Here is a 23315-nt window from a genome sequence, read left to right as displayed (position 1 = left end):
CCCATTGTAAAGGGAAATCCTCTCCCCCACCCAGTCTCCAACGAATCAGGAAACGGCAAGGCCGCCGATTTAGCAAGATTTAAGCGAAATCCGGTAAACACGCCGTAAGCCCAAAAAATCTGGAGTAAAGGATAAAGAGATTCTCGAGGATTAGTAAGAAAAACCAAAATGTCATCAGCAAATGCAGCGTATTTAAAGGTAGAGGACTGGAGACGAAACCCCTTAACAGTCTTGCACATTTGTATTTTCCGTAGCAGAGGCTCTAGTTGGAGAACAAATAAAAGAGGAGATAACGGACAACCCTGCCTAGTACCTCTGGAAATAGAAAAAACCTCCGAAGAAGAACCATTGGCTACCACTGTGGCTTCCGGAGCCTGGTACAAGAGACTCACTACCCTAAGAAAAAACCCATCAAACCCCATCTGCCTTAAGACCCAAAAAAGATAGTCCCACTCCACCCGGTCAAAACGCCTTTTCAGCGTCAAAACTAATGGCGAGGAAAGGGGCTCCCATCTGTTGACACATGGTTATGGCTGCTAAAACTTTACGTATATTAGTCAAGGCATGGCGCTTGCGGACAAATCCCACCTGATCTTCCCCTACCAAGGTTGGAAGGATTACAGATAGACGGTCTGCCATCACTTTAGCGATAAGTTTTTGGTCAAAATTCAATAATGAAATGGGGCGATAAGATTCAGGTGCCAGTGTGTCTTTCCCCGGCTTGGGTATCAGAACAATATTAGCCATATTAACATGAGCGGGGAAAGACCTTCCGTCTACAAGGGCCTCCACCACCCGCACCAAGGGATCCCCTACCAGATCCAGTAAACATTTATAGAATTCGGCCCCATACCCATCAGGACCCGGCGCCTTAAGGGCCTTAGCCCCTCGAATAACTGATTGTATTTCAGCTAATGTCACTGGGCTATTTAAGCGATCCCTCTGCTCGCTAGTCAAGCGGGGGAGGTTTAGCTGCTCACAAAAGCTAGCACATGCTTCCGGGTACCAGTGTTCCGACATATAGAGATCCTTATAATAATCCCGGAACCTACGTAAAATATCCTTCGGGTCTGTGAGTACACCGCCCGCTGCGGAGCGCAGCGCCGGAATATAACGATTCCCTTTTACTGAACGAACCAGGTTAGCCAGCATTTTCCCAGCTTTATTGCTATGCTGATAAAGCTTATACTGGTAGTACAAAAAACTTTTCCGGGCCCGCTGATGTATGAGTGTATTTAATTCTCCCTGAATGGAAAAATATTGCACCCGCAGCCTATGGGAATTCACACTATTTAAAGAGGCCCTGGCTCTCTGTAATTTGGTAGTTAAAGTCAGAATCCTATGATTAATAGCTTTTTTCCGGTGCGTCATATAAGAAATAATCTCGCCCCTCAACACAGCCTTGGCAGTATACCAAAACAGTATCGGGTCCTCAGCGTGTTGGGCATTAAGAGTGGCATAGTCCGTCCAGCGAGCTTGCAAAAATTCCTGAAATTTAACATCCTGCACTAGGTAAAAGGGGAATCTCCACTGAAACGTAGTACTAGAAGTCTGGCCCAGCCGCACCGCCAGGGACACCGGGGCATGGTCTGACACAACAATATCTCCAATAGTGACCTCCCCCACCTGAGACAAAAGTTGCGCACTGACCAAAAAGTAATCTATCCGAGAGAGGGTACCGTGTGCCCGTGATATGTGTGTAAAATCCTTCTCTCCGGGGTGCAAAATACGCCAGACATCAATCAGATGGAGTGATTGTTCCAAAAAAGAGGGACCCTTCCCATACTCCACCTGCGAGCCCACTGGAGAAGATCTATCCAAGTGATCGTCCCGAATAGTATTAAAGTCCCCCCCTACCAATAAACACTCCGCTGCATAGGGTACAAGATGTCGGTATACTTCTTGATAGAAACTTGGACTATAGTTATTAGGGGCGTAAATATTACACAAAATCACCTTAGTTTGATATATCTCAGCCTCTAAAAGGAGATATCGTCCCAATGGATCTTGGAAAATAGAATGAACCTGCAGGGGCAACTGAGAAGGAATCCATATGGCTACTCCCGCTGACTTAGTAGTTCCCGATGCATAATACACCTGCCCACCCCAAAGCTTACTTAACTTCTCATGCTCCCCATCCGTAAGGTGCGTCTCCTGTAAAAATGCAATGTTGGCACGTTTACGTTTAAGGAGAGTATGGATTTTTGATCTCTTAATGGGGGAGTTTATCCCACAGACGTTCCAGGTGATTAAATTAAGAGCAGTATTAGAGGTATAATAACACTAGATGAGTATTTATTGAATTCCAAATCCAATTTCTGTGGAGTGGAAGCCCTCCCAGCCGAGGCCTCCCCCCCAAAAACACAATAGGATTAAATGATACATAACATCTGACCAACCAGGTCTGTTGAGAATTTCCCCAGGAGACTCGATCCCTAAGCCACCCCCTCCCAAACAACCCAGCTACCCAAACCCCATCCCCATCCCGCCTTGTCAAATCACCGGCAAGGACTTCTCCCCCATGAATCCTTGAGATCACTGCCATGCTGGCATAACCCCCTCCCCCCACCCACCCCCATCTGCATCAAATATCAAGAAACTTATAAACATACATATATAACGTGTGTCTGCACATCCATTTCTACAAAGAGCAGAACATAAAACAATCCAGGGCCTAGGCCAACGCAGTTTTTGCCGTCAATAAGACATATGAGCAATCAGTAGTCCTGGCATAATAAGGGTTATAAAGAATCATAGGCCCCACACTTCTGAAGGGGTCTCATATCATGCATTCTCAGCAAAAAACAACATGGCATGAAAATTCGCCCATAATTGAGGTTATTGAGCCAAATGTAGTAGGAGCACAAAAATCCCAACGACCGGGTGGAGCAAACAATTATAACGAACAGCAAAAAAACCCAGTCCTGGATCCCTGGTTCTTACTTCATGGCTGGGCCACGGATGAAAGGGAACTCAAAACAGAAATAAGGGCAAAAAAAATTATAAAATAAGAGTAATAAAAAAAAAACAAAACGCGAGTTGTCTTTAGACAAAATAATGTCCCAATAAGTCACAACCCCAAGATTTCAGAAGCAAAAAATAGCAAGGAGCATACGTAAATAATTGTGAAGGTCAAACCCTGTCTGTTTAAACAGGCCCAAGGTTCCCGCTCATGGAGGTGGGGAGGAAGCGGGAGAGCCCACAGCCGCCGCCGCCCCGGATTCCAGCAAAAGGGCCCGGGCCTCCTGAGGTGACGTGTACCATTTTATTCCAGCCTCAGTAGTAACCCGCAATTGGGCCGGATACAGCAATGAAGCCCGCACTCCCCGTGCCAGCAACTGGGTACATATCGGAGCCATCGCGCGTCGTTGTGTAGATACTGCCGACGAAAAGTCTTGGAAAATTAACACGCGCTGATTTTCATAATGAAGGCTTCGGCCCTTGCGCACAGCAGCCAAGATCTCTTGTTTATGCGCAAAATTAAATATTTTGGCCACCACCACCCGGGGTTTTCCATCCGCAGGCCTTTTAGCTCCGAGCCTGTGTGCCCGCTCCACTCGCAAGACTCCATGAGCTGATGTAAGCGATAACTCCTTGGTGAGCCAATTTTCAAGTAAAGCTGGCAGGGCTCGATCCTCAATAGATTCTGGCAATCCGACAAATCGCAAATTCGAGCGCCAGGCGCGATTTTCTAAGTCCTCAGTTTTCGCTGTATTTTTCACCACCTCAGCCCTTAGCCCAGCGAGCTCAGATTGCATGCTGTGGAGGCCATCTTGGTTCTCCGAGACCCGATTTTCTAATTCGGTGCAGCGACTTTCAAATTTATTCAAATTGACAGATATTTCTGCCACCGCTGTCGATATGGATTTTAATTCGGGCCCCAACGCCTCGAGGACAGCCGCCTTAATCTCAGCTAACGCTGGCGTTACAAGCTGCTCGGCGGGATTTTCCGCGGTGGCCATATTGGATGTCCCTGAGTGAGCCGACAGATCTTTTCCTTTCTCCTTGACAGTTTTAACCGCGCGTGCCGGCATACCCAGATCTATGCCCTGTACCTCGGAGGGCTATGCCCCGTTGTATTTTGGAGCCCTTAGCTGTCGTTTATGATGCAGATGGAGGTCGATTCCAGAGGCAGTACGCCGAGAGTGAGGGAATCACATCCTCCACTCTCAGTGCATCACATGATCTCCGATGGGATTCTTCTTTCTTGGCCTGCGGGGGCTGCAGCTACTATTTGTGCTTGGGGGGCGGGGGAGAGGAAGTGAGTGAGAGAAAAGCAGCCAGCCAGCCAGCCTGTGTGTAAGTGAGAGAATGCATTTGATTGAGAGCATGTATGTGATTGAGAGAAACTGGTCAGAGAGCAGGTGTGCCCTATATGACGATACCCGGCGTATAAGACGACCCCCGACTTTTGAGAAGATTTTCTTGGGTTAAAAAGTCGTCTTATACGCCGGAAAATACGGTATCTGTGCAGCTTCCTGACACAGAAGGAAGGAGCCCGTGCCTCCCTGTTTGTTGATGTACCACATGGCCACCTGGTTATCCATCTGGATCAGGATAACTTGATTTGAGATGCGATCCTGAAATGCCCTGAGAGCATATCTTATTGCTCGAAGCTTCAGGAAATTTATTTGGTGTTTGGCTTCCTCTGGAGACCAATATCCTTGTGTCTGCAGATTGGCCACATGGGCTCCCCAGCCAAAGTTGGAAGCATCGGTGGTGAGAGTTATTTGAGGGTCTGGAGCCTGAAAGGGCAAGCCTTGGAGGAGATTGTTCTGATTTTTCCACCAGCCAAGAGACTGACGGAGTGAGTCGGTTACGTGGACAATGGTCGACAGGGGCTGAATGCTTTGAGTCCATTGAGACCTTAGAGTGCATTGCATTTGATACAATAAATCACGACATCCTTATTACCAATCTAATTCAAATAGGCATTTCCGGTCTTCCCTTACAATGGTTCACGTCATTCATATCCAATTGCCAACAAAAAATCATGACAAACAATCAATCGTCACAATGGTACACCACTTCCACAGGAGTACCCCAAGGATCAGCTTTATCAGCTCTTCTATTCAATCTATACTTGATACCTCTGTGTAAACTTCTTGACGGCCTAAACTTAAATTTTAAAATCTACGCTGACGACATTCAGTTTATCTTACCTTTCACTGACTCCTGGTCTAAAACCTTCTCATTATTGCACTTATATCTGTCTACAATAAAAATCTGGCTCTCTCATAACCGGCTAAAGTTAAACACAAACAAAACAGAGTTAATCTATCTATCCACTATTCCAGACTCAATTCACAAACCTCTGACAACATTTATCTTTGAAAACCAAACCATTCCCATAAAAACACATGCAAAAAATCTAGGGGTTATTCTAGACTCCAAACTATCATTGACAAACAATATATCTGAAACAGTAAAAAAATCCTTCTATAAAATTTACATGCTCAAGCAATTAAAACCATTACTTCTACCAAATGATTTATTTTATTTATTTATTTATTTATTTATTTAACAGCTTTTAATATACCGGTGTTCGTGCGAGCACATCACGCCGGTTTACAATAAACTTGCGAAAGGAGGAAATTACAAAAAACAGGGAGTGGGAGATGGAGCAGGTTTGAGAAAAAGGGGGGGGGGGGGGGGGGGAGAGGGGGGAAGTAAAGGAGGAAGAAGATAGCAGCTGAGAAATTAAAAGGAACGTAACATTATTTACATGAGGCAATAAATGAGGGATAAACATTGTCACAAAGTTACAGCGGATAATGAAGGAAATATGGATTGTATGGAGTATATATATGGAGTATATATATGGAGGCTTATTTCCGCCTGATTACACAAACCCTTATCTTGTCTTCACTGGATTATTGCAACGCATTATACCTTGGTTTACCCCAGTCAACAATTCATTCTCTCCAATTAATTCAAAATGCAACTGCTCGTATGTTATATAATATCCGTCGAAACGAACATATTTCCCCAATTTTACAACAATTACATTGGCTTCCAGTATCATACCGCATAACATACAAAATCTTATCCACCATACACAATCTGATTTACAACAATGACTCAATCTGGTTATGCTCATTACTGCGAATTTACAAACCCTCCAGACAACTACGCTCTTTCGACAAATGTTTATTGGAAATTCCTAATGTAAAATCTGTAAGTCTATCTCTAATCCGTAAACGCGCTTTTTCAGTTGCAGGTCCAACAATATGGAACGCTTTGCCTGACTATATCCGACTGACCTCCAACCGTAGAGAATTTAAAAAATCACTGAAAACTTACCTATTTACCCAAGCTTTCCAGCTACAATAGTTTGTATAAATTCATGATCTTCAACTAACCTTTTAACAATTGTCTGTATTTTAATTTGTGTATGTTTTTGACTATGTGTAAACCGCCTAGACGGATATATATTTATCCATTGAGCGGTATATAAAAACTTTAAATAAATAAATAAAATAAATGGGCCATTGGTGTGACCTGAACTGAGGACGCCATATGTCCCAGGAGGAGGAGAAAGTGGCGTGCAGTCGCGGAGTGCTGAGCCTGCAGCTGGTGAGCAAGAGACACGAGAGTGAGAGCTCGCTGTCGAGGCAGAAACGTCTTTGCCTGCAAGGTGTCCAAGTCTGCCCCAGTGAACGACAAGGTTTGAGATGGAACTAAGTAGGATTTGTCACAGTTGACGAGAAATCCTAAGGAAATTAGAGTGTGTAAGGTCAGATTGAGGGACGACAGAGCAGCTTGCTGAGTGGGAGGCCTGATTAACCAGTCATCTAGATAGGGGTAGATTTATTTATTTATTTATTTATTTATTTATTTAACACTTTTCTATACCGACCTTCATAGTAATAACCATATCGGATCGGTTTACATCGAACAAGGGTAAAAAACTGAAGCGACAACTAAAGTAATTAAAGAATTGAAGTGGAAGAAAGGCAAAGTTACATTCAACAGGGAGTAAGAACTTGGAAGCTTAAACAGCTGGAAAGAGGTTAAAGCAGGTATAAATTATAAATATAATACAATAGAGAAGACAGGTTAAAGCATAATGTGCTTAGAAGTGCCAGAGTCCATCGTTCAGGAGGAGAAAAAGATCATCGATCAGGTATAGAATAAGGGCAAACTAGTGTGTGTCTGGGGGGTCAGAGAAGGCTTGGTGGAAGAGCCACGTCTTGAGTTTTTTCCTGAATGTTAAAAGGCAGGGTTCCAATCTGAGGTCTGAGGGGATGTTATTCCAGATAGATGGGCCTGCTGTCGAGAATGCTCGGTCTTTGGTCGAGGTGAGGCGTGTGGCTTTAGTTGGGGGAAATTGCAGAGTTCCTTTGTGAATTTCTCTAGTTGGTCTGTTGGAGGAATGTAGTTTGAAGGGGATTTCAAGGTACACCTTGAAATCCCCTTCAAACTCATTCCTTGAAACTACAAACCTTGAAATCCCCTTCAAACTACAATCCTTCAAACTACATTCAAACTACATTCTAAATACATCCTTCAAACTACATTCCTTCAAACTACAAACCTTGAAATCCCCTTCAAACAAGGTACACCTTGAAATTCCCTTAGATGTATACACCTTGGGTCCTGAGGAAGGCTGCAACTACTACGAGGCATTTTGTGAAGACTCGTGGCGCAGATGCTAGGCCAAATGGAAGCACTGGGTATTGATAGTGCTTGGGGCCTACTAAAAACCTCAGGTATTTGCAATGAGATGGAGTTATCGCAATATGAGTGTATGTGTCCTGGGTCAAGAGAGCAGAGCCAGTCTCTTTATAGAAGAGGAAGAAGCGAGCCTAAGGTTACCATCTTGAATGTCTCTCGCTGGAGGTACTTGTTGAGGGCCCGTAGGTCCAGGATAGGACGAATGCCTCCCGATTTTTGGGGGGATTAGAAAGTACCGGGAATAGAACCCTAGGCTGTGCTGAGAGTAGGGCACGGGTTCTATTGCCTTGGACTGGAGAAGGAGGGAGACCTCGTGATCCAGAAGGATGGAATAATCGGATGTTCTCCACATCGGTAGAGGTGGGGAGTCTGGTGGCAGGGAGAAAAAGTTCAGATGGTAACCCTGAACAATTATCGCCAGTACCCATTGGTCTGAGGTGATTGAGTGCCATATGTTGTGGAAGTGGCACAATAGACCTCCCACTGATATGTGAGGCAGTGGAATCTGGCTGCTGCTCTCTAGGTGGAAGTCAAAAACCTGTAGCAGGCCCTGGCTGAGGAGCCGCTTGTGGCTTTTGTTTCCGTGTCTGACGAGACTGGGCTTTCTGAAAAGGTCTCGTGGCATGGGATCTGGTTGCTGGCGGGTAAGACTTCCTCGGCCAGAAGAAGGACTTCTTAGAGTCCTTTCGGAAGGGCTGTTTTGAAGAGTAGTCAGGAGGAATAAAAGAGAGCTGTCTGAGAGTCTCATGATGGTCCTTATGTTCCACCACTGTCCGTTGAAACTGCTCTCCAAATAGATTATCGCCCACACAGGGTAGGTCAGATAACCTGTCTTGTACCTCAGGGCGAAGGTCAGAAGACTAGAGCCAGGCCCATCTCCTTGCCGAAATAGCTGCTGCAGACACTCTGGTAGCAGTATCGAAGATATCGTAGGATGATATGATCTCATGCTTGCCTGCCTCAAAACCTTTGTTTACTAGGGTTTGAAGCTGATCTTGGAATTGTTGAGGCAGGGTATCTGTCAAGTCTTGTATCTGCTTAAAAATGACCCTATTATATTGGGTCATATAGAGCTGTTAAGCGGCAATCCGGGAGATGAGCATTGAGCCTTGAAATACTCAGCGTCCAATAGCTTCTAGAAACTTCTGTTCCTTGCCTGGGGGGAAGAAGTGTGAGGCTTTGATCTTTTTGCTCTCTTTTGTGCAGATTCAACAACTACAGATTGGTGATCCCATTGAGTTTTCTAAAAAGCCTGGAGCTGACTGCACCAAGTAGGTAGTGTCAGACTTTCTGTGCACTGGAGCAATGGATCCAGGATGTTCCCAGGTCTTCTTGAGGAGATCTAGAAGAACCTGATGGACAGGAATGGAGGTTATTTCTTTAGGAGCATCCAAGAATTGGAGCAACTCCATCATCTGATGTCTGTCATCCTATTCAGTCTGCAACTGGAAAGGAACCAATTCAGACATTTCCTTCACAAAATTTATAAAGGAGAGGTTCTCTGGAGGAGAACGCTTCCTACTTTCAGTGGGTGAAGGTAGTGAAGGTAAATTATCGGTGTCTGGCGAGGAATCATCAGTCCAGGTATCATAAGGATCAGCAACTGTCCCTCTAGGAAGTAGAGGACGACGGGGTGGTGGGATACTTGAAGGTCCTGGCCTAGGCTCCGAAGGAACTGGAGGAATTATCGGAGGCACCGATGAAGGCATCGAAGGCACTGGCGCAGGCATCGAGGGCATCTATGGATGGCTCAGAGGCGCCGACGGACGTATCGGCATCGATGGCTGAGGCAGAACCCCCGATGGAGGGATTCGAAATGGTGTTTCTCCTCCCGATGACAATGTAAGCGGGGAGGGCACCGGAGCCATCGGCGACCTGGGGTCCATCGGTGGAAAAGCGGCAATGTTAAGATTACTTACCTGGTAATCTCCTTTTCCTTAGTGTATGCAGATGGACTCAAAACAAATGGGTATAGTGTGCTCGTGCTAGCAGTTGGAGACGGATCTGACGTCAGCACGGGTACATATATCCCCACAGGAAGTGAAGCAATTCAGTAATCTTCCTTGCAAAGCTGTTATAGCTATATGTGTACTGACCGATCGATTAATCAACAGGATTACCCTGACCAATTGATGGTAGCTGGAGACCGCCAGTGTTCTCAACCGGAAGGCGTCGACACCCGGCAGGGTGGAAGCCCTATCATAAGCAAACATGGCTTACCTTGAGTCAGCGAATCCCCATGTAGACCGGCAGCCGGGCGGGATGCTGAGTCCATCTGCATACACTAAGGAAAAGGAGATTACCAGGTAAGTAATCTTAACATTTCCTAGCGTGTAGCAGATGGACTCAAAACAAATGGGATGTACAAAAGCTACTCCCCGGTTGGGCGGGAGGCTGCCCGAGGACCGTGTAGGACCGCCCTCGCAAAAGCGGTGTCCTCCCTGGCCTGAACGTCCAGACGGTAGAATCTGGAGAAGGTATGGAGGGAGGACCACGTCGCCGCTTTGCATATCTCTGCAGGCGACAGCAGCTTAGCTTCTGCCCAAGAGGCTGATTGTGCTCTGGTAGAATGAGCCTTGACCTGTAGAGGTGGCGGTTTTCCTGCCTCTACATAGGCTGCCTTGATAACTTCTTTAATCCAGCGGGCGATGGTCGGCCGTGAGGCCGCTTCCCCTTGCTTCTTCCCGCTATGCAGGACAAACAGGTGGTCCGTCTTTCGTACTGCTTCTGACATTTCCAGGTATCTGGACAGCAATCTGCCAATGTCGAGATGACGTAGTATTCGACCTTCTTCCGATTTCTCCAAACCTTCCGTGGTAGGCAAGCATATGGTTTGGTTGAGGTGAAAGTGTGAGACCACTTTGGGTAAAAAGGAAGGAACTGTACGAAGATGGATGGCCCCTGGAGTGATTCTGAGAAATGGATCACGACAGGATAGTGCTTGTAGATCTGAGATGCGGTGTGCTGCACACACAGCCAGCAAGAACACCATCTTCAAGGTCAATAACCGGAGCGACAGGCCTCGAAGGGGCCTGAAGGCTGATCCCGCTAGAAATTCCAACACTAGGTTGAGGTTCCACAAGGGCACTGGCCACTTCAGTGGCGGGCGAATGTGCTTGACTCCTTTCAGGAAACGTGAAACGTCTGGGTGCTTGGCAATGGTAGTGCCATCACTCCTGGGACCGTAGCAAGACAGTGCTGCTACCTGAACCTTGATGGAGCTGAGGGACAAACCCTTCTGAAGTCCATCCTGCAGGAAGTCCAAAATAACATAGAAACATAGAAATGATGGCAGAAGAAGACCAAACGGCCCATCCAGTCTGCCCAGCAAGCTTCACACATTTTTTCTCTCATACTTATCTGTTTCTCTTGGCTCTTAGTTCTATTTCCCTTCCACCCCCACCCTTAATGTAGAGAGCGGTGATGGAGCTGCATCCAAGTGAAATATCTAGCTTGATTAGTTAGGGGTAGTAGGGGTATTAACCGCCGCAATAAGCAAGCTACACCCATGCTTATTTGTTTTTACCCAGACTATGTTATACAGCCCTTATTGGTTGTTTTTCTTCTCCCCTGCCGTTGAAGCAGGGAGCTATGCTGGATATGTGTGAAGTATCAGTTTTTCTTCTCCCCTGCCGTTGAAGCAGAGAGCTATGCTGGATATGCATCGAAAGTGAAGTATCAGACACATTTGGTTTGGGGTAGTAACCGCCGTAACAAGCCAGCTACTCCCGCTTTGTGAGTGCGAATCCTTTTTTCTTCTCCCCTGCCGTTGAAGCTATGCTGGATATGCGTGAAGTATCAGTTTTTCTTTTCCCCTGCCGTTGAAGCAGAGAGCTATGCTGGAAATTCTTGATGTATCAGTCTTTCTCCCATGCCGTTGAAGCAGAGAGCCATGCTGGATATGCATCGAGAGTGAAGTATCAGGCACATTTGGTTTGGGGTAGTAACCGCCGTAACAAGCCAGCTACTCCCCGCTTTGTGAGTGCGAACCCTTTTTTCTTCTCCCCTGCCGTTGAAGCAGAGAGCTCTGCTGGATGTGTGAAGTAACAGTTTTTCTTCTCCCCTGCTGTTGAAGCAGAGAACTATGCTGGATATGCATTGAAAGTGAAGTATCAGACTTATTTGGTTTGGGGTAGTAATCGCCGTAACAAGCCAGCTACTCCCGTCTTTGTGAGTGTAAATCCTTTTTTCCACATTTCCTCTTGCTGTTGAAGCTTAGAGTGATGTTGGTGTCACAGTAACCATGTGTATGTTTATTGAATAAGGGTATTGTCTCCAGGCAGTAGCCATCGTTCTGGCGAGTCACCTACTCTTCATTAGCGGCCTCTTGACTTTATGAATCCACAGTGTTTATCCCACGCCCCTTTGAATGATAGGAATCGTTGCGGTATGCGAATTGGTGTTGTGAGAATCGCACCAGGCTTCAAAAATCCTCCAGATCCTGATATAAGTTAGTGATGTGGAGAACTTGCGTGCCCGGAGGAGTGTATCTATCACTGACTCCGAGTATCCTCTTTTCTTCAGTCTAGCCCTCTCAATGGCCAGACCGTAAGATAGAATTGAGCTGGATCCTCGTGGAGAATGGGGCCTTGCCTTAGCAGGTCCCGGTATGGAGGCAGAGGAAGAGGATTCCCTGCCAGTAGTCTTCTCATGTCTGCGTACCAGGGTCTTCTTGGCCAGTCTGGGGCCACTAGAAGAACTAGACCTCTGTGTCGCTGAATCCTGTGAACAATGGCGCCCAACAGGGGCCATGGAGGAAATGCATATAGTAGGATCCCCTGAGGCCACGGCTGTACCAGGGCATCGATCCCCTGAGCTCGAGGATCCCACCTGCGGCTGAAATACCTGGGAACTTGAGCATTGGACCTTTCTGCTAATAGGTCCATGGCTGGCATCCCCCAGTGATCCACAATTATCTGAAAGGCTGTGGGTGACAGCTGCCATTCTCCCGGGTTTAGGCTTTCTCTGCTGAGGAAGTCTGCAGTGTTGTCCTTCCCGGCGATGTGTAAGGCGGAGATGTCCTGAAGATTGGCCTCTGCCCAAATCATCAGGGGAGTTATTTCCAGGGACACTTGTTGGCTTCTGGTGCCGCCCTGTCGATTGACGTATGCCACTGTGGTGGCGTTGTCTGACATCACTCTGACCGCTCTGTTGCGAAGTCTGTGGGCAAATTGCAGGCACGCTAGCCTGACTGCCCATGCCTCTAGTCGGTTGATATTCCACCTTGACTCTTCTCTGGTCCACCGTCCTTGGGCGGTGAGCTCCTCGCAGTGCGCTCCCCATCCGTTCAGGCTGGCATCTGTGGTGAGCAGAATCCAGGTTGGGGAGGACATTCTTGACCCCCGGCTCAAGTGGCCGGGCCGTAACCACAAGCGTAGTTGATTCCGCACTCTGGCTGGTAGAGGCAGGTGTATGGTGTAGTCCTGTATTCGTGGGCTCCATCGAGATAGAAGGGCGCGTTGCAATGGTCTCATATGAGCCTGCGCCCATGGCACCACCTCCAGAGTGGATGCCATGAGGCCGAGGACTTGTAGATAATCCCGAGCTGTGGGCTGGCTGGCGCTCAGCAGGACCTGCAGATGATTCCGGAGTTTTGACTGTCTCTTGGAGGTCAGGCTGACCTTGTCTCTTGGGTGTCGAATTGGACCCCTAGGTATTCCAGCAACTGGGATGGCTGTAGGGAACTCTTCTTTATGTTGACTACCCATCCTAGGCTTTCCAGAAGAGCTATAACTCTGTTGGTTGCCCGGTGACTCTCCTCCGGTGACTTTGCCCTGATCAGCCAATCGTCCAGGTAGGGATGGACGAGGATTCCTTCCTTCCTGAGTGCCGCTGCCACTACTACTATTACCTTGGTAAGGATCCGCGGCGCGATGGCTAACCCGAAGGGTAAAGCCCGGAACTGGAAGTGCTGATTTAGGACTTTGAAGTGTAAATAGCGCTGGTGATCCCGATGGATTGGGATATGCAGGTAGGCTTCTGACAGATCTAGGGAAGTGAGGAACTCCCCTGGCTGTACTGAGTTCTTGACAGACCGTAGAGTTTCCATGCGAAAGCTGGGGACCCATAGGTGTCGATTGACTGACTTGAGGTCCAGGACAGGCCTGAAGGTGCCCCCTCTTTCTTGGGTACTATGAAATAAATGGAATAATGCCCAGAAGTTACCTCTTCCGCAGGTACTGGGATTATGGCTTTTAGGGCCAGGAGCCTCTGTAAGGTCACTTCTTGTGCCACCGTCTTGAGTGGTGAACAAGGAGATTCCACAAACTTGTTCGGCGGAAGCCAAAAGAAATCCAGGTAATATCCTTCCCGGATGATGGCGAGGACCCACTGGTCCGAAGTGATCTCGACCCACCTGCGGTAGAAGAGGGTTAGCCTGCCCCCTATGGCTGCTACCCTCGGATGGGTCGGCTGATTGTCATTGTGGGTTACGGCTGGGGCCAGAACCCGGGCCGGTTCTCTTCTTGGTGTGCTTAGCCCGAAAAGGCTGATTCCTGGCCTGAGAACGAGGTGCTTGATAGCGAGACCTGTAAGGGTTAAAGCGCTGCGAGTTTCTACCTCTGGATGGTCTGGAAACAGGACGCTGGCTCCTCCTTGACCTGTCTTCTGGTAGACGGGGTAACGGAGAGGCACCCCATTTAGTAGCCCAATTCTCAAGGTTGCTGCCGAACAGTAGTTAACCCTTAAAGGGCATTCTTGTGAGTCGAGTCTTGGAGGATGAGTCGGCCGCCCAATTGCGTAGCCAAAGCTGTCTCCTGGCTGCCACTGAGGAGGACACTCCCTTGGCTGCCGTACGGACGAGGTCGGAGGCTGCGTCTGTGAGAAATGCGAGAGCCGATTCCATGTCTTCTCCCGGGGTGTTGTTCCTTGCCTGTGATAAACAGGAGCGCGTCACCACGGTGCAGCAAGTCGCGATTCGAAGGGACATGGCTGCTACCTCAAAAGCTTGTTTCAGAATTATGTCCATGCATCTGTCATGTGCATCCTTGAGAGCCGCTCCCCCCTCCACCGGAATGGTGGTGCGTTTCACGATTGCATTAATTATGGCGTCTACCCTGGGGCACGCCAGCAATTCCTTGGATATCAGATCTAGAGGGTACATGCCAGACAAGGCCCGACCCCCTTTGAATGAGGCCTCCGGTGCCTTCCATTCCAGCTCGATTAGCTGCTGTGCTGCTTGTAGGAGGGGAAAGTGGTGAGCCGTTTGGCGCAGGCCCTCTAGCAGAGGGTTCTGTACAGGGACCCCTGAGGGGTCCTGGCCCGGAATGGCCAGCTCCGATAAGCATTGTGAGATCAGGCCCGGCAGATCTTCTCTCCGAAAGAAGCATCTCATGGTCCGATATGGTTCTATCTCCGAGGAAAGTTCATTCTCCTCGGGGAGCTCCTCACTTACCTGGGAATAATCCGAATCCCCATGATTGGGGCTGTCGGGTGGTGAGTGGCTGCGCCTAGGTCTCGAGGGTCCAGGGGACGGATCAACTGGGACGGAAAGGCCCATCCGAGGAGCAGACTGCATCTGGACAAAGGCGTGAATCCCCTTAAATAATTCCACCCAGGAAAGCGAAGCCAGATCTGGCTGCAGGGGTACCAGGTCTCTCGGATTCCCTGGCTGCTCGCCGCGGCCTGCGAAGTCCGGTGTGGTCCCAGAGGAACCGCTGGGCTGGGACCGGTCTTGTCCTGGAACTGCCATGGCTTCCTCACATTGGGCACATAGGGAGTCTGCTTCCTCGCTCTGTGTGGCTCTAAGGTTGCATGCTGAGCAGAGGCTTAGAGCGTTCATGCCTGATTCTGGGGGTGCCGGCTCTGCAGACGCAGAGGCATTCTTATGCTCCATTTGCCTTAAATGCGGTGTCGTCCTACGATGTGCGCCTAACACGGGTGCTCAACAGCATGCGCCTATAGCGGGCATCTTAGAAACAGTGCGCCTATAGCGGGCATCTTATAAACAGTGCGCCTATGAACGGGCGTCTTATAAATGTGTGCCTATAAACGGGCGTCTTATAAACGTGTGCCTATAGCGGGCGTCTTATAAACAGTGCACCTATGAACAGGCGCCTTATAAATGTGCGCCTATTATAAACAGTGCGCCTATAAACGGGCGTCTCACGAATGTGCGCCTATAACGGGCGTCTTAGCATATGTGTGCGTATCCTAGTAGTGTGCGCTAACAACGTGCGCCTATCGCGTGCGCTAACAAAGTGCGCCTATCGCGTGCGCTATGCGTTTAGCAAGCAAAAGCGCTTAATTAGAAAAGAGAAGTAGGCAGGCAAAAAATGGCGACCTCCCAGGTGGGCGGCCTCGTAGGCAGGCCCAGTCAGTCCACACTTCCTCGGAGACCAAGTAAAGATGTACGCCTTACCTTGTCTTCGGCGCTTCCCTGCTGCGACCCGGGCGGTCTCCGACTGCGGGGGGAGAGGGGAATACCTTCACCGCTGCGCTTAAGGAAGTGCACCCGCTGCCTCTAGGCCACGCCCGAACCGCTCGGGGGCCAAGTCCACGCCGGGACCGAGGCTGCCTCTAGGCCGCACCCGAACCGCTCGGGGGCCAAGCCACGTCCGAGCCCTTCTCACTCGGGGGCTGGGTCCCTGCCGTGAACCGGCCACCGGACCGAGGCTCTTACCTCCGAGGGACCACGGAAGTCAGCTTGGGAAACTCAACTGGGTGAGTGACCGCCTGGTATCACCACAGGAGTGCGGGGCTCGTCTTCAGTAGATTTCTTCTATGAATTTAGTCGATAGAATTTGGAAACACGCTCAGCGAGCGTGGGGTAGCTCCAAACTGCTTTGGAGACGGAAATTACTGAATTGCTTCACTTCCTGTGGGGGTATATGTACCCGTGCTGACGTCAAATCCGTCTCCAACTGCTAGCACGAGCACACTATACCCATTTGTTTTGAGTCCATCTGCTACACGCTAGGAAATGAGCACTTCCATCCTGGAGAGCAGCGGTGCCAATGCTGCCGGAACCGGGTCGGTGGACGGTTCTGCAATCAGTACCGGTGTCAGAGGAACCTGGAGTTGTTGCATCATCTTGTCGATGGCCTCCTGAACCGTCCTGTCCAGTTCTTCTCGGAGACCTGGAGCAAGCAGCCCCGGCTCCGGAACAGAAGGAGGCAGAGGCATAGCCGGAGGGACCACCGTTAAAGGCGGAGTCACGGCTCCCGATCCCCTGTCGGGTAAGGGTTGCCTCGGTGACCCGGTCGCCGAAAAGGTCGGTGCCTTTTCTGGACGAGGTTTCTTCGACAGCGGCTCGGACGATGGCGAGGTTGATGATTTTGCTCACTTGATGGCCCGAGACTTACGGTGTCAATGGCGATGTTTGTCTCTACAATCCCCTCGATCCCGAGGGGAGGTAGAGGGTGTCGAAGGCCGAGAAGTCGTCTATGCCGGACGGTTACCGGCTGGTGGTCGATACTGGCGCGAAGTTGATGGTATCGGTTCTGACGACGTCGATGCAATGGACGGAGTCGCAGTTTGAGCATGGAAGAGAAGTTCCATCTTCTCCATTCTGGCCTTGCGACCTTTTGGTGTCATAAGGGCACATTTGGTGCAGGTCAAGACATCGTGCTCGCTTCCTAGACACATAACACAGACTTTATGGGGGTCTGTGATGGACGTGGTGCGATTATAGTCTGGCACCGACGGACCCCTGACGCCATGGCAAAAAATTGAGCCGCGGTATGGTCGACGGCCAGCAGGCCGCGAGGGCCAAACTCAACGGTAATCGACGGAAAATGGGTAAAAACTTACCGGAGTACCACGGACTGAAAAAAGTTAAAGGAGGGAACCCTGAGGGGAAAATTGACTTTTGGTAATTCCGTGAGGAAAATTCCTGTCAGGAATCTCTGCAGAGCTCCTTTACCGCGAGGCTACTGCTGCGCAGAAAAAAGAAGACTGAAGGGGGACTCCTGCTGGCTGCAGGGTTAGTACCATGCTGGGCATGTCCAGTTGGGGCCAGTCAAAGTTCTGGAAACTTTGACAAAAGTGTTCCGTGATTGGATTACATCCTGTGATGTCACCCATATGTGAGGACTACCATCCTGCTTGTCCTGTGAGAACACCAAGTTATGTGAGAGTGAGATCTGCAGGCACATATCTCTTGGTTAGATATAGAACGCAGGGGTACACGAGAAAGACATCGCATGCGGTTTACCTGATGAGTGAGGTAGGTGTTTAACTGCAGCGTCCAGTTGCGCCACTGCTGAACAGCCACACCGACTCTCTTCCCACTCTCCACGGCTATGGATCCTAGTGGGTAATTGGGTGGAAGTTGTATGATCAGCTCAATAAAGATGTCATCAACAGAATAGGTTGCAATAACTTCCCGAGTAGCAGAACGAGCCTTCACCTTGCAGAAAACAAAAATTGATTTATTTTAAATATTTGCAACTCATCCTTCCATAGTTCAGGGTGAGGTACAAGAGAATATCCATAATAGCTGAAACAAACTGACTACTGACTATACTGGCTGGCTTATGTTGAGAGCAAATATACTTCTAAAACAGGAAAATACAGCAAATAAATGAAACACTGTTGCAAGATTACAACAAGTAGATATTTTATTCATTTTCATGCACTTTATAATAAAATAGTTCATTATAATACAGGTGGAGGTTATAAAAATCTTAATGAAAACTTCCTCTTGTAATAATCTAATTGAACATTCAAATTCATATTAGCAATCCTGAAACACCACACTTTACTAAACCAAGAAACTTTAAAAATAAAATCTCACTTACTGTCATGCCATCAAAGAATTGTGTACTGGTCTGCACAGAGGCAATTTCTTGTGAGGAGAGCACATTACTAACATATTTACTTGTAAATTTATCTACAACATTGAATATCCGCTTCTCACAGCCATTCCACCACAGGCGGACCATGGCTGGCAAGTCCTTTAATGTGGTATAATATACAGAGCAAGCCAAATGTGCAATCTCAGATGACAACAGTTCCGTCTCTGTTAAAAAAAAAACAAACAACCAAAAAAACAAAAGTAAAATACAAACTCCAAAATATCATGACGACATGCAAGATAACTAATACCAGACTTCTGCAATAACATGTTAATATATCAAATACAAACTCAGGGCTGTATTTACAGGAAAGATGACTTCCAAATAACTGTGCATGACAGCATATACGTGTGTATATGGCCATGCGTAGTTTTATCATAGTATTTTATAATACGTGTGTATCACAAACACACATATTATAAAATATGCGCACATAGGCCAAGGTGCGAAGACATGCAATGAATTGAAACAATATTATTCAATGCATGTACTTTACCCACCTATCTTAAAAATATACATGTGTATATTATATGCGTGAAAGCAAACTAGGCCTTACTCGCGTATAACTGGCTAATTTTAAAACGTATGTGATGCCGAGCGGTCAGGACTAGCCAAATAACAAATTCCAGGTTGGACTCTGGCAACAATCTTTATTAGGTTCTTTATTGTTAAGCAATAATAAACAAAAAAGGTTAGCTGGTTTGTGCAATTCAACAAAAATAGTTATAACTAACAGTTCTATTCTCGAGGCTTCCGTCTCTCTCCCTGGGCCTCCCTCATCCCTCCGGCCCTGATCTTTTATCCTCGCTTTCAGTGATCCATTCTATCCCAGCATCCCCTGCTGGGTTGGGACTTAAATCTGCTGTACCTGGTTCTTTAAGATGTTCTGAGGGAGTTCCTTACATGCTCCCTCACAATGCGCATGTCGAGGAAATTAACTAGTTTACCAATTACTTCACCAGTTCACAAAGTCCTCCTCCAGGTCATCAAGACCTTGGCTAGTTCTTCATCCTGAACTTACTCACTTCTACCCAGACCTCCCACCCAGTCAGTACTACACAATAAGCACGTTTAATATTATGCCATATAATTAGCAAGTGTATAAATACACGAAGCAGTTGGAAAATGTATGTGCATATTTTTAAAATAGCAATCTACATGCGCAAGTGTTGGCTCCACCCCGGAACATCCCTAAACTTCCCCTTTTTTCCCCAACGTGTATGTGTTTGTGAAAGTGAAAATACATATGTATTTTCAACGTTTATAAAATATGGAGTACGCGAGTAGAGATTTCTTACACGTGTGTATGCTAATTTTTACATTTATAATGTTTTGAAAATTCATTTTTAAACATTTTTCTCAGACACAAAATGAGAGAAAACCTTTGGTAAATAGGTTCCTTAGATGTTAAGTCCTCTGGGGACAGGAAAACAACTATGGCACCTGAATGTTTTGAAGTAGCTGACCAATCATGAAAGGCGGCATATAAATAAATTAAAAAAAAGAAACAAACAAAAACTTCTGGCTTCATTTTGTTTTCTAAATGTGATCCCTTGTAGCAGGGGTGGGCAAACCTTTTATTACTAGGGCCACATTACAAATTATCAACTGCCCTGAGGGCCACTGGAGCTCAACACAGCAATCAAACCTCAGCACTTGATTCTTAAGCCTACTGGATACTGAAATGCCTGTAGCATCATTTTTAGCACCTGAGGAGCCTCTTATTCATGGATCCCAGCCTCTACCAAAATAAGGAAAACCTTCAGCATAAGAAGTACAAGGTGTTTTCCCAGCTAGCAGACTACTACCTCACTTTGGTCACAAATGCAGAACACAGACAGACCTTCACCAAACATTTATTTACATAATTTATAGCCCACTGATCCATCAATTTCAGCAGATAACAATTCAGATACAAAGTAAAAACAACCTTACAAAAAAAAAAAAAAATCACAAAACAAAGCAAATTAAAAGCATAAAACCATTTGGGGAGGAGGAACAAAAAGAACCTAAATAGGGAAAGCGAGGCCAAAAGTGAGCTTTCAAAAGCTTTCTAAAGCAAACAATCATTTTCTAGTCTAATCACCTCTGGAAGGGTATTCCAGAGTCTAGGACTTGCTATGCTAAACATCGGTCTCCGGCTTCAGCTAAGTGGGCTATCTTGAAAAATGGTACTTCAAATAATTTTGCTGAAGAGGTTAGGTGCCAAGACAGGAGGTTTTTTTTTTTTTTTAACTAATCCCTGCACACTAAAAGGAGCAAGACTGTAGCCTTAAAAATGAGGGGGAGAATTTTAAACCACACTTTCCATTCTATTGGAATCCAATGAAGACTAGCGAAGACTGGAGTTATATGATCACTAGAGGAGACATCAGAAATTAAACACGCAACAGAATTTTGGAGAAGTTGTAATACTTTTAAATGAGATTGGAATAGACCAAGAAACAACGCAATTGCAATAGTCAAACCTAGTCTTCCAGCTTTGCCTTATCCAGCCTTGCCTTGTCTCCCTTACTCATCTCATCCAGTGTTTTCATCCACCCTTGGCTTGCCTCTCCGGATCTTGATATTTTGCCTGGACGTTACCATGTTTGTCTGCAACCTGGATCTGATTCATTGCCTGGCCCTGACTATTCTTGCTAGCAGCTTGCCCCTGATTCTGCCTGCCCTGAACCTAGTGTGTCTCTGGACTCTAGCTATCATACCGCCGAAGGGACCCACCTAAATCCTGCCAACCACCAGAACCCAAGGGCTTAATCTGTGGGGGAGGTGGCTGGTAAAGTTGTAGCTCCAAACTGTCCTGCTAAGGAACGCATTCGCATGCTGCCAGCATAGATCTCGGGCATTCACCCTCAAGGCTGCATCAACTAAGGGCTCTAAGGGCTCACACATCCGCTATACTTCACAGATTGCTGAGGCCATAAGCTCGGTAGACTCACCTCCTACCTCCACCATTCCTGACCTAGCACACCAGCTTCACAGCAAGATTAGCTGAGCACCATGGCCAAATACCTTCAGGTCATTGTGGTCTGGCCTGCTCCAGCTCCTGCTCCCATCTTGCACACTCCATGTGCTTCCGCTGCTGAGGTATAATGGGGATCCCAGGAACTATAGAGGTTTTCTCAAGCAATGTCAGATGCAATTCGAGCTGCAGGCATCTTTGTTTCCAACAGACCAAGTCAAATTAACCTATATTCTTTCCCTGCTGGGCAGCAACTCGTTGGCTTGGGCCTCACCCCTTGGGGCTAAATATGATCTGGCACATTTTCTCAGAGTTGCGACAGATTTTCTACTAACCTGTCCATATCACTTCCAAGGTGTTGGAAATTCTATAGATTAGGCAAGGCTCCACATTGGTGGGAGAATATGCAGTGTATCTCTGCACTTTGGCCTCTGAACTTCAGCGGGGCAGTGAGACAGCCTGATTGCAATTTTTCGCCAAGGACTCTTGGATCACACTAAAGACAAGCTGGCTGTCCAAGACATACCAAATAACTTGGAGGGCCTGATTAGCCTGGCCATAGGACTGGCTTGAGATTCCAGGAACGGGCCACTCCATTCGTCTTGCTCCAAATTTCCAGTGTCCTACATCCACCTGCTCTCCTTCAGAGTCAGGACTGCACCAGCCGAAGTCACACAAGTGGATCATTTTAAGTTATTGGCCAAGGAGAAGCAGAAGTGCCGTAAGCTTAACCTCTGCTTATACTGTGCTGCACCTGGGCATTTCACAAGTCAAGCCCAGACAAACTGGGAAACTCAAGGACCAAAGCTTGGTAGGAGAGGCCACCCTAGGTCATCCCTGCACCTCTCCCCAACTACTGGTCCCAGTATATTTGTCTCATGGGGACATTCTTGACGATGCTCTTGTGTTTCTGGATACTGGCGCTGGAGGCAGCTTTATCCATGAAGCTCTGGTCCAACACTACCGATTACCCACAGTTTCCTTGGACATCCCGCTTTAGATGTCCTCTGTTTATGGAGAACCCCTACCTGGATAGGTTACAAGAGTCACAGTATCATTGACCATGCAAACAGAGATCTTGCATGAAAAATAAATCAGCCTCTACATGCTGCCCAGAGCAATCAATGCAATTATCCTGGGACTGCCGTGGTTCATGCTAATCAGCCCCACCTTGACAGGGCCACTTTGCAAATTGCCAGATGAGCTCCCTAGTTGTCATGAGCAATTCCTCAAAGTGTCCCCTATGGTTATGTCAGAAGTTCTAGGCCTACCACTATATTACACTGAATTCAGTGATGTTTTCAGTATACAGCAGGCGGAGATCCTTCTGCCACAGACTTGATTCCCGGCAAGATTCCACCCAGAGGCAGAGTACTGCTCCAGTTTCTGGAGCAGTTTCTGCTCCAGAAATGGAGGCTATATCCAAATACCTTAAGGAGAATTTAGAACAAAGCTTCATCGTCCCTCTTCCTCACCTGCATGGGCTGGATTCTTTTTCGTTGGAAAGAAGGATGGGTTGTTATGTCCCTGCATTATTTACCATGGTTTAAGAATAAGAAATTGCCATACTGGGTCAGACCAAGGGTCTATCAAGCCCAGCATCCTGTTTCCAACAGTGGCCAATCCAGGCTACAAGAACCTGGCAAATATCCAAACACTAAGTAGATCCCATGCTACTGATTCCAGTAATAGCACTGGCTGTTCTCTAAGTCAACTGGATTAATAGCAGTTAATGGACTTCTCTTCCAAGAACCTATCCAAACCTTTTTTAAACCCAGATACACTAACTGCACTAACCACATCCTCTGGCAACAAATTCCAGAGCTTAATTGTGCGTTCAGTGAAAAAGAATGGTCTCCAATTAGTTTTAAATGTGCTAC

At 47.3% G+C, this 23315-nt stretch overlaps 1 protein-coding gene across 1 annotated transcript in view; it reads right to left on the bottom strand.

Annotated features, from left to right (window-relative positions):
• The window catches only part of LTN1 (listerin E3 ubiquitin protein ligase 1), a 745678-nt gene that overhangs the window by 87488 nt on the left and 634875 nt on the right, over positions 1-23315 (bottom strand). Inside the window, exons 25-26 of the mRNA XM_029579179.1 lie at positions 18417-18637; positions 17831-18025 (exon numbers count right to left, since the gene is read on the bottom strand). Coding sequence (XP_029435039.1) covers positions 17831-18025; positions 18417-18637 — 416 coding nt within the window. The remainder of the gene's footprint in view (positions 1-17830; positions 18026-18416; positions 18638-23315) is intronic.

The sequence above is a fragment of the Rhinatrema bivittatum genome, chromosome 15 (assembly GCF_901001135.1).
Source record: "Rhinatrema bivittatum chromosome 15, aRhiBiv1.1, whole genome shotgun sequence".
NCBI lineage: Eukaryota > Metazoa > Chordata > Amphibia > Gymnophiona > Rhinatrematidae > Rhinatrema > Rhinatrema bivittatum.
Note: the sequence above shows the minus strand (reverse complement) of the source record. Positions and strands in the feature narration are given on the sequence as shown.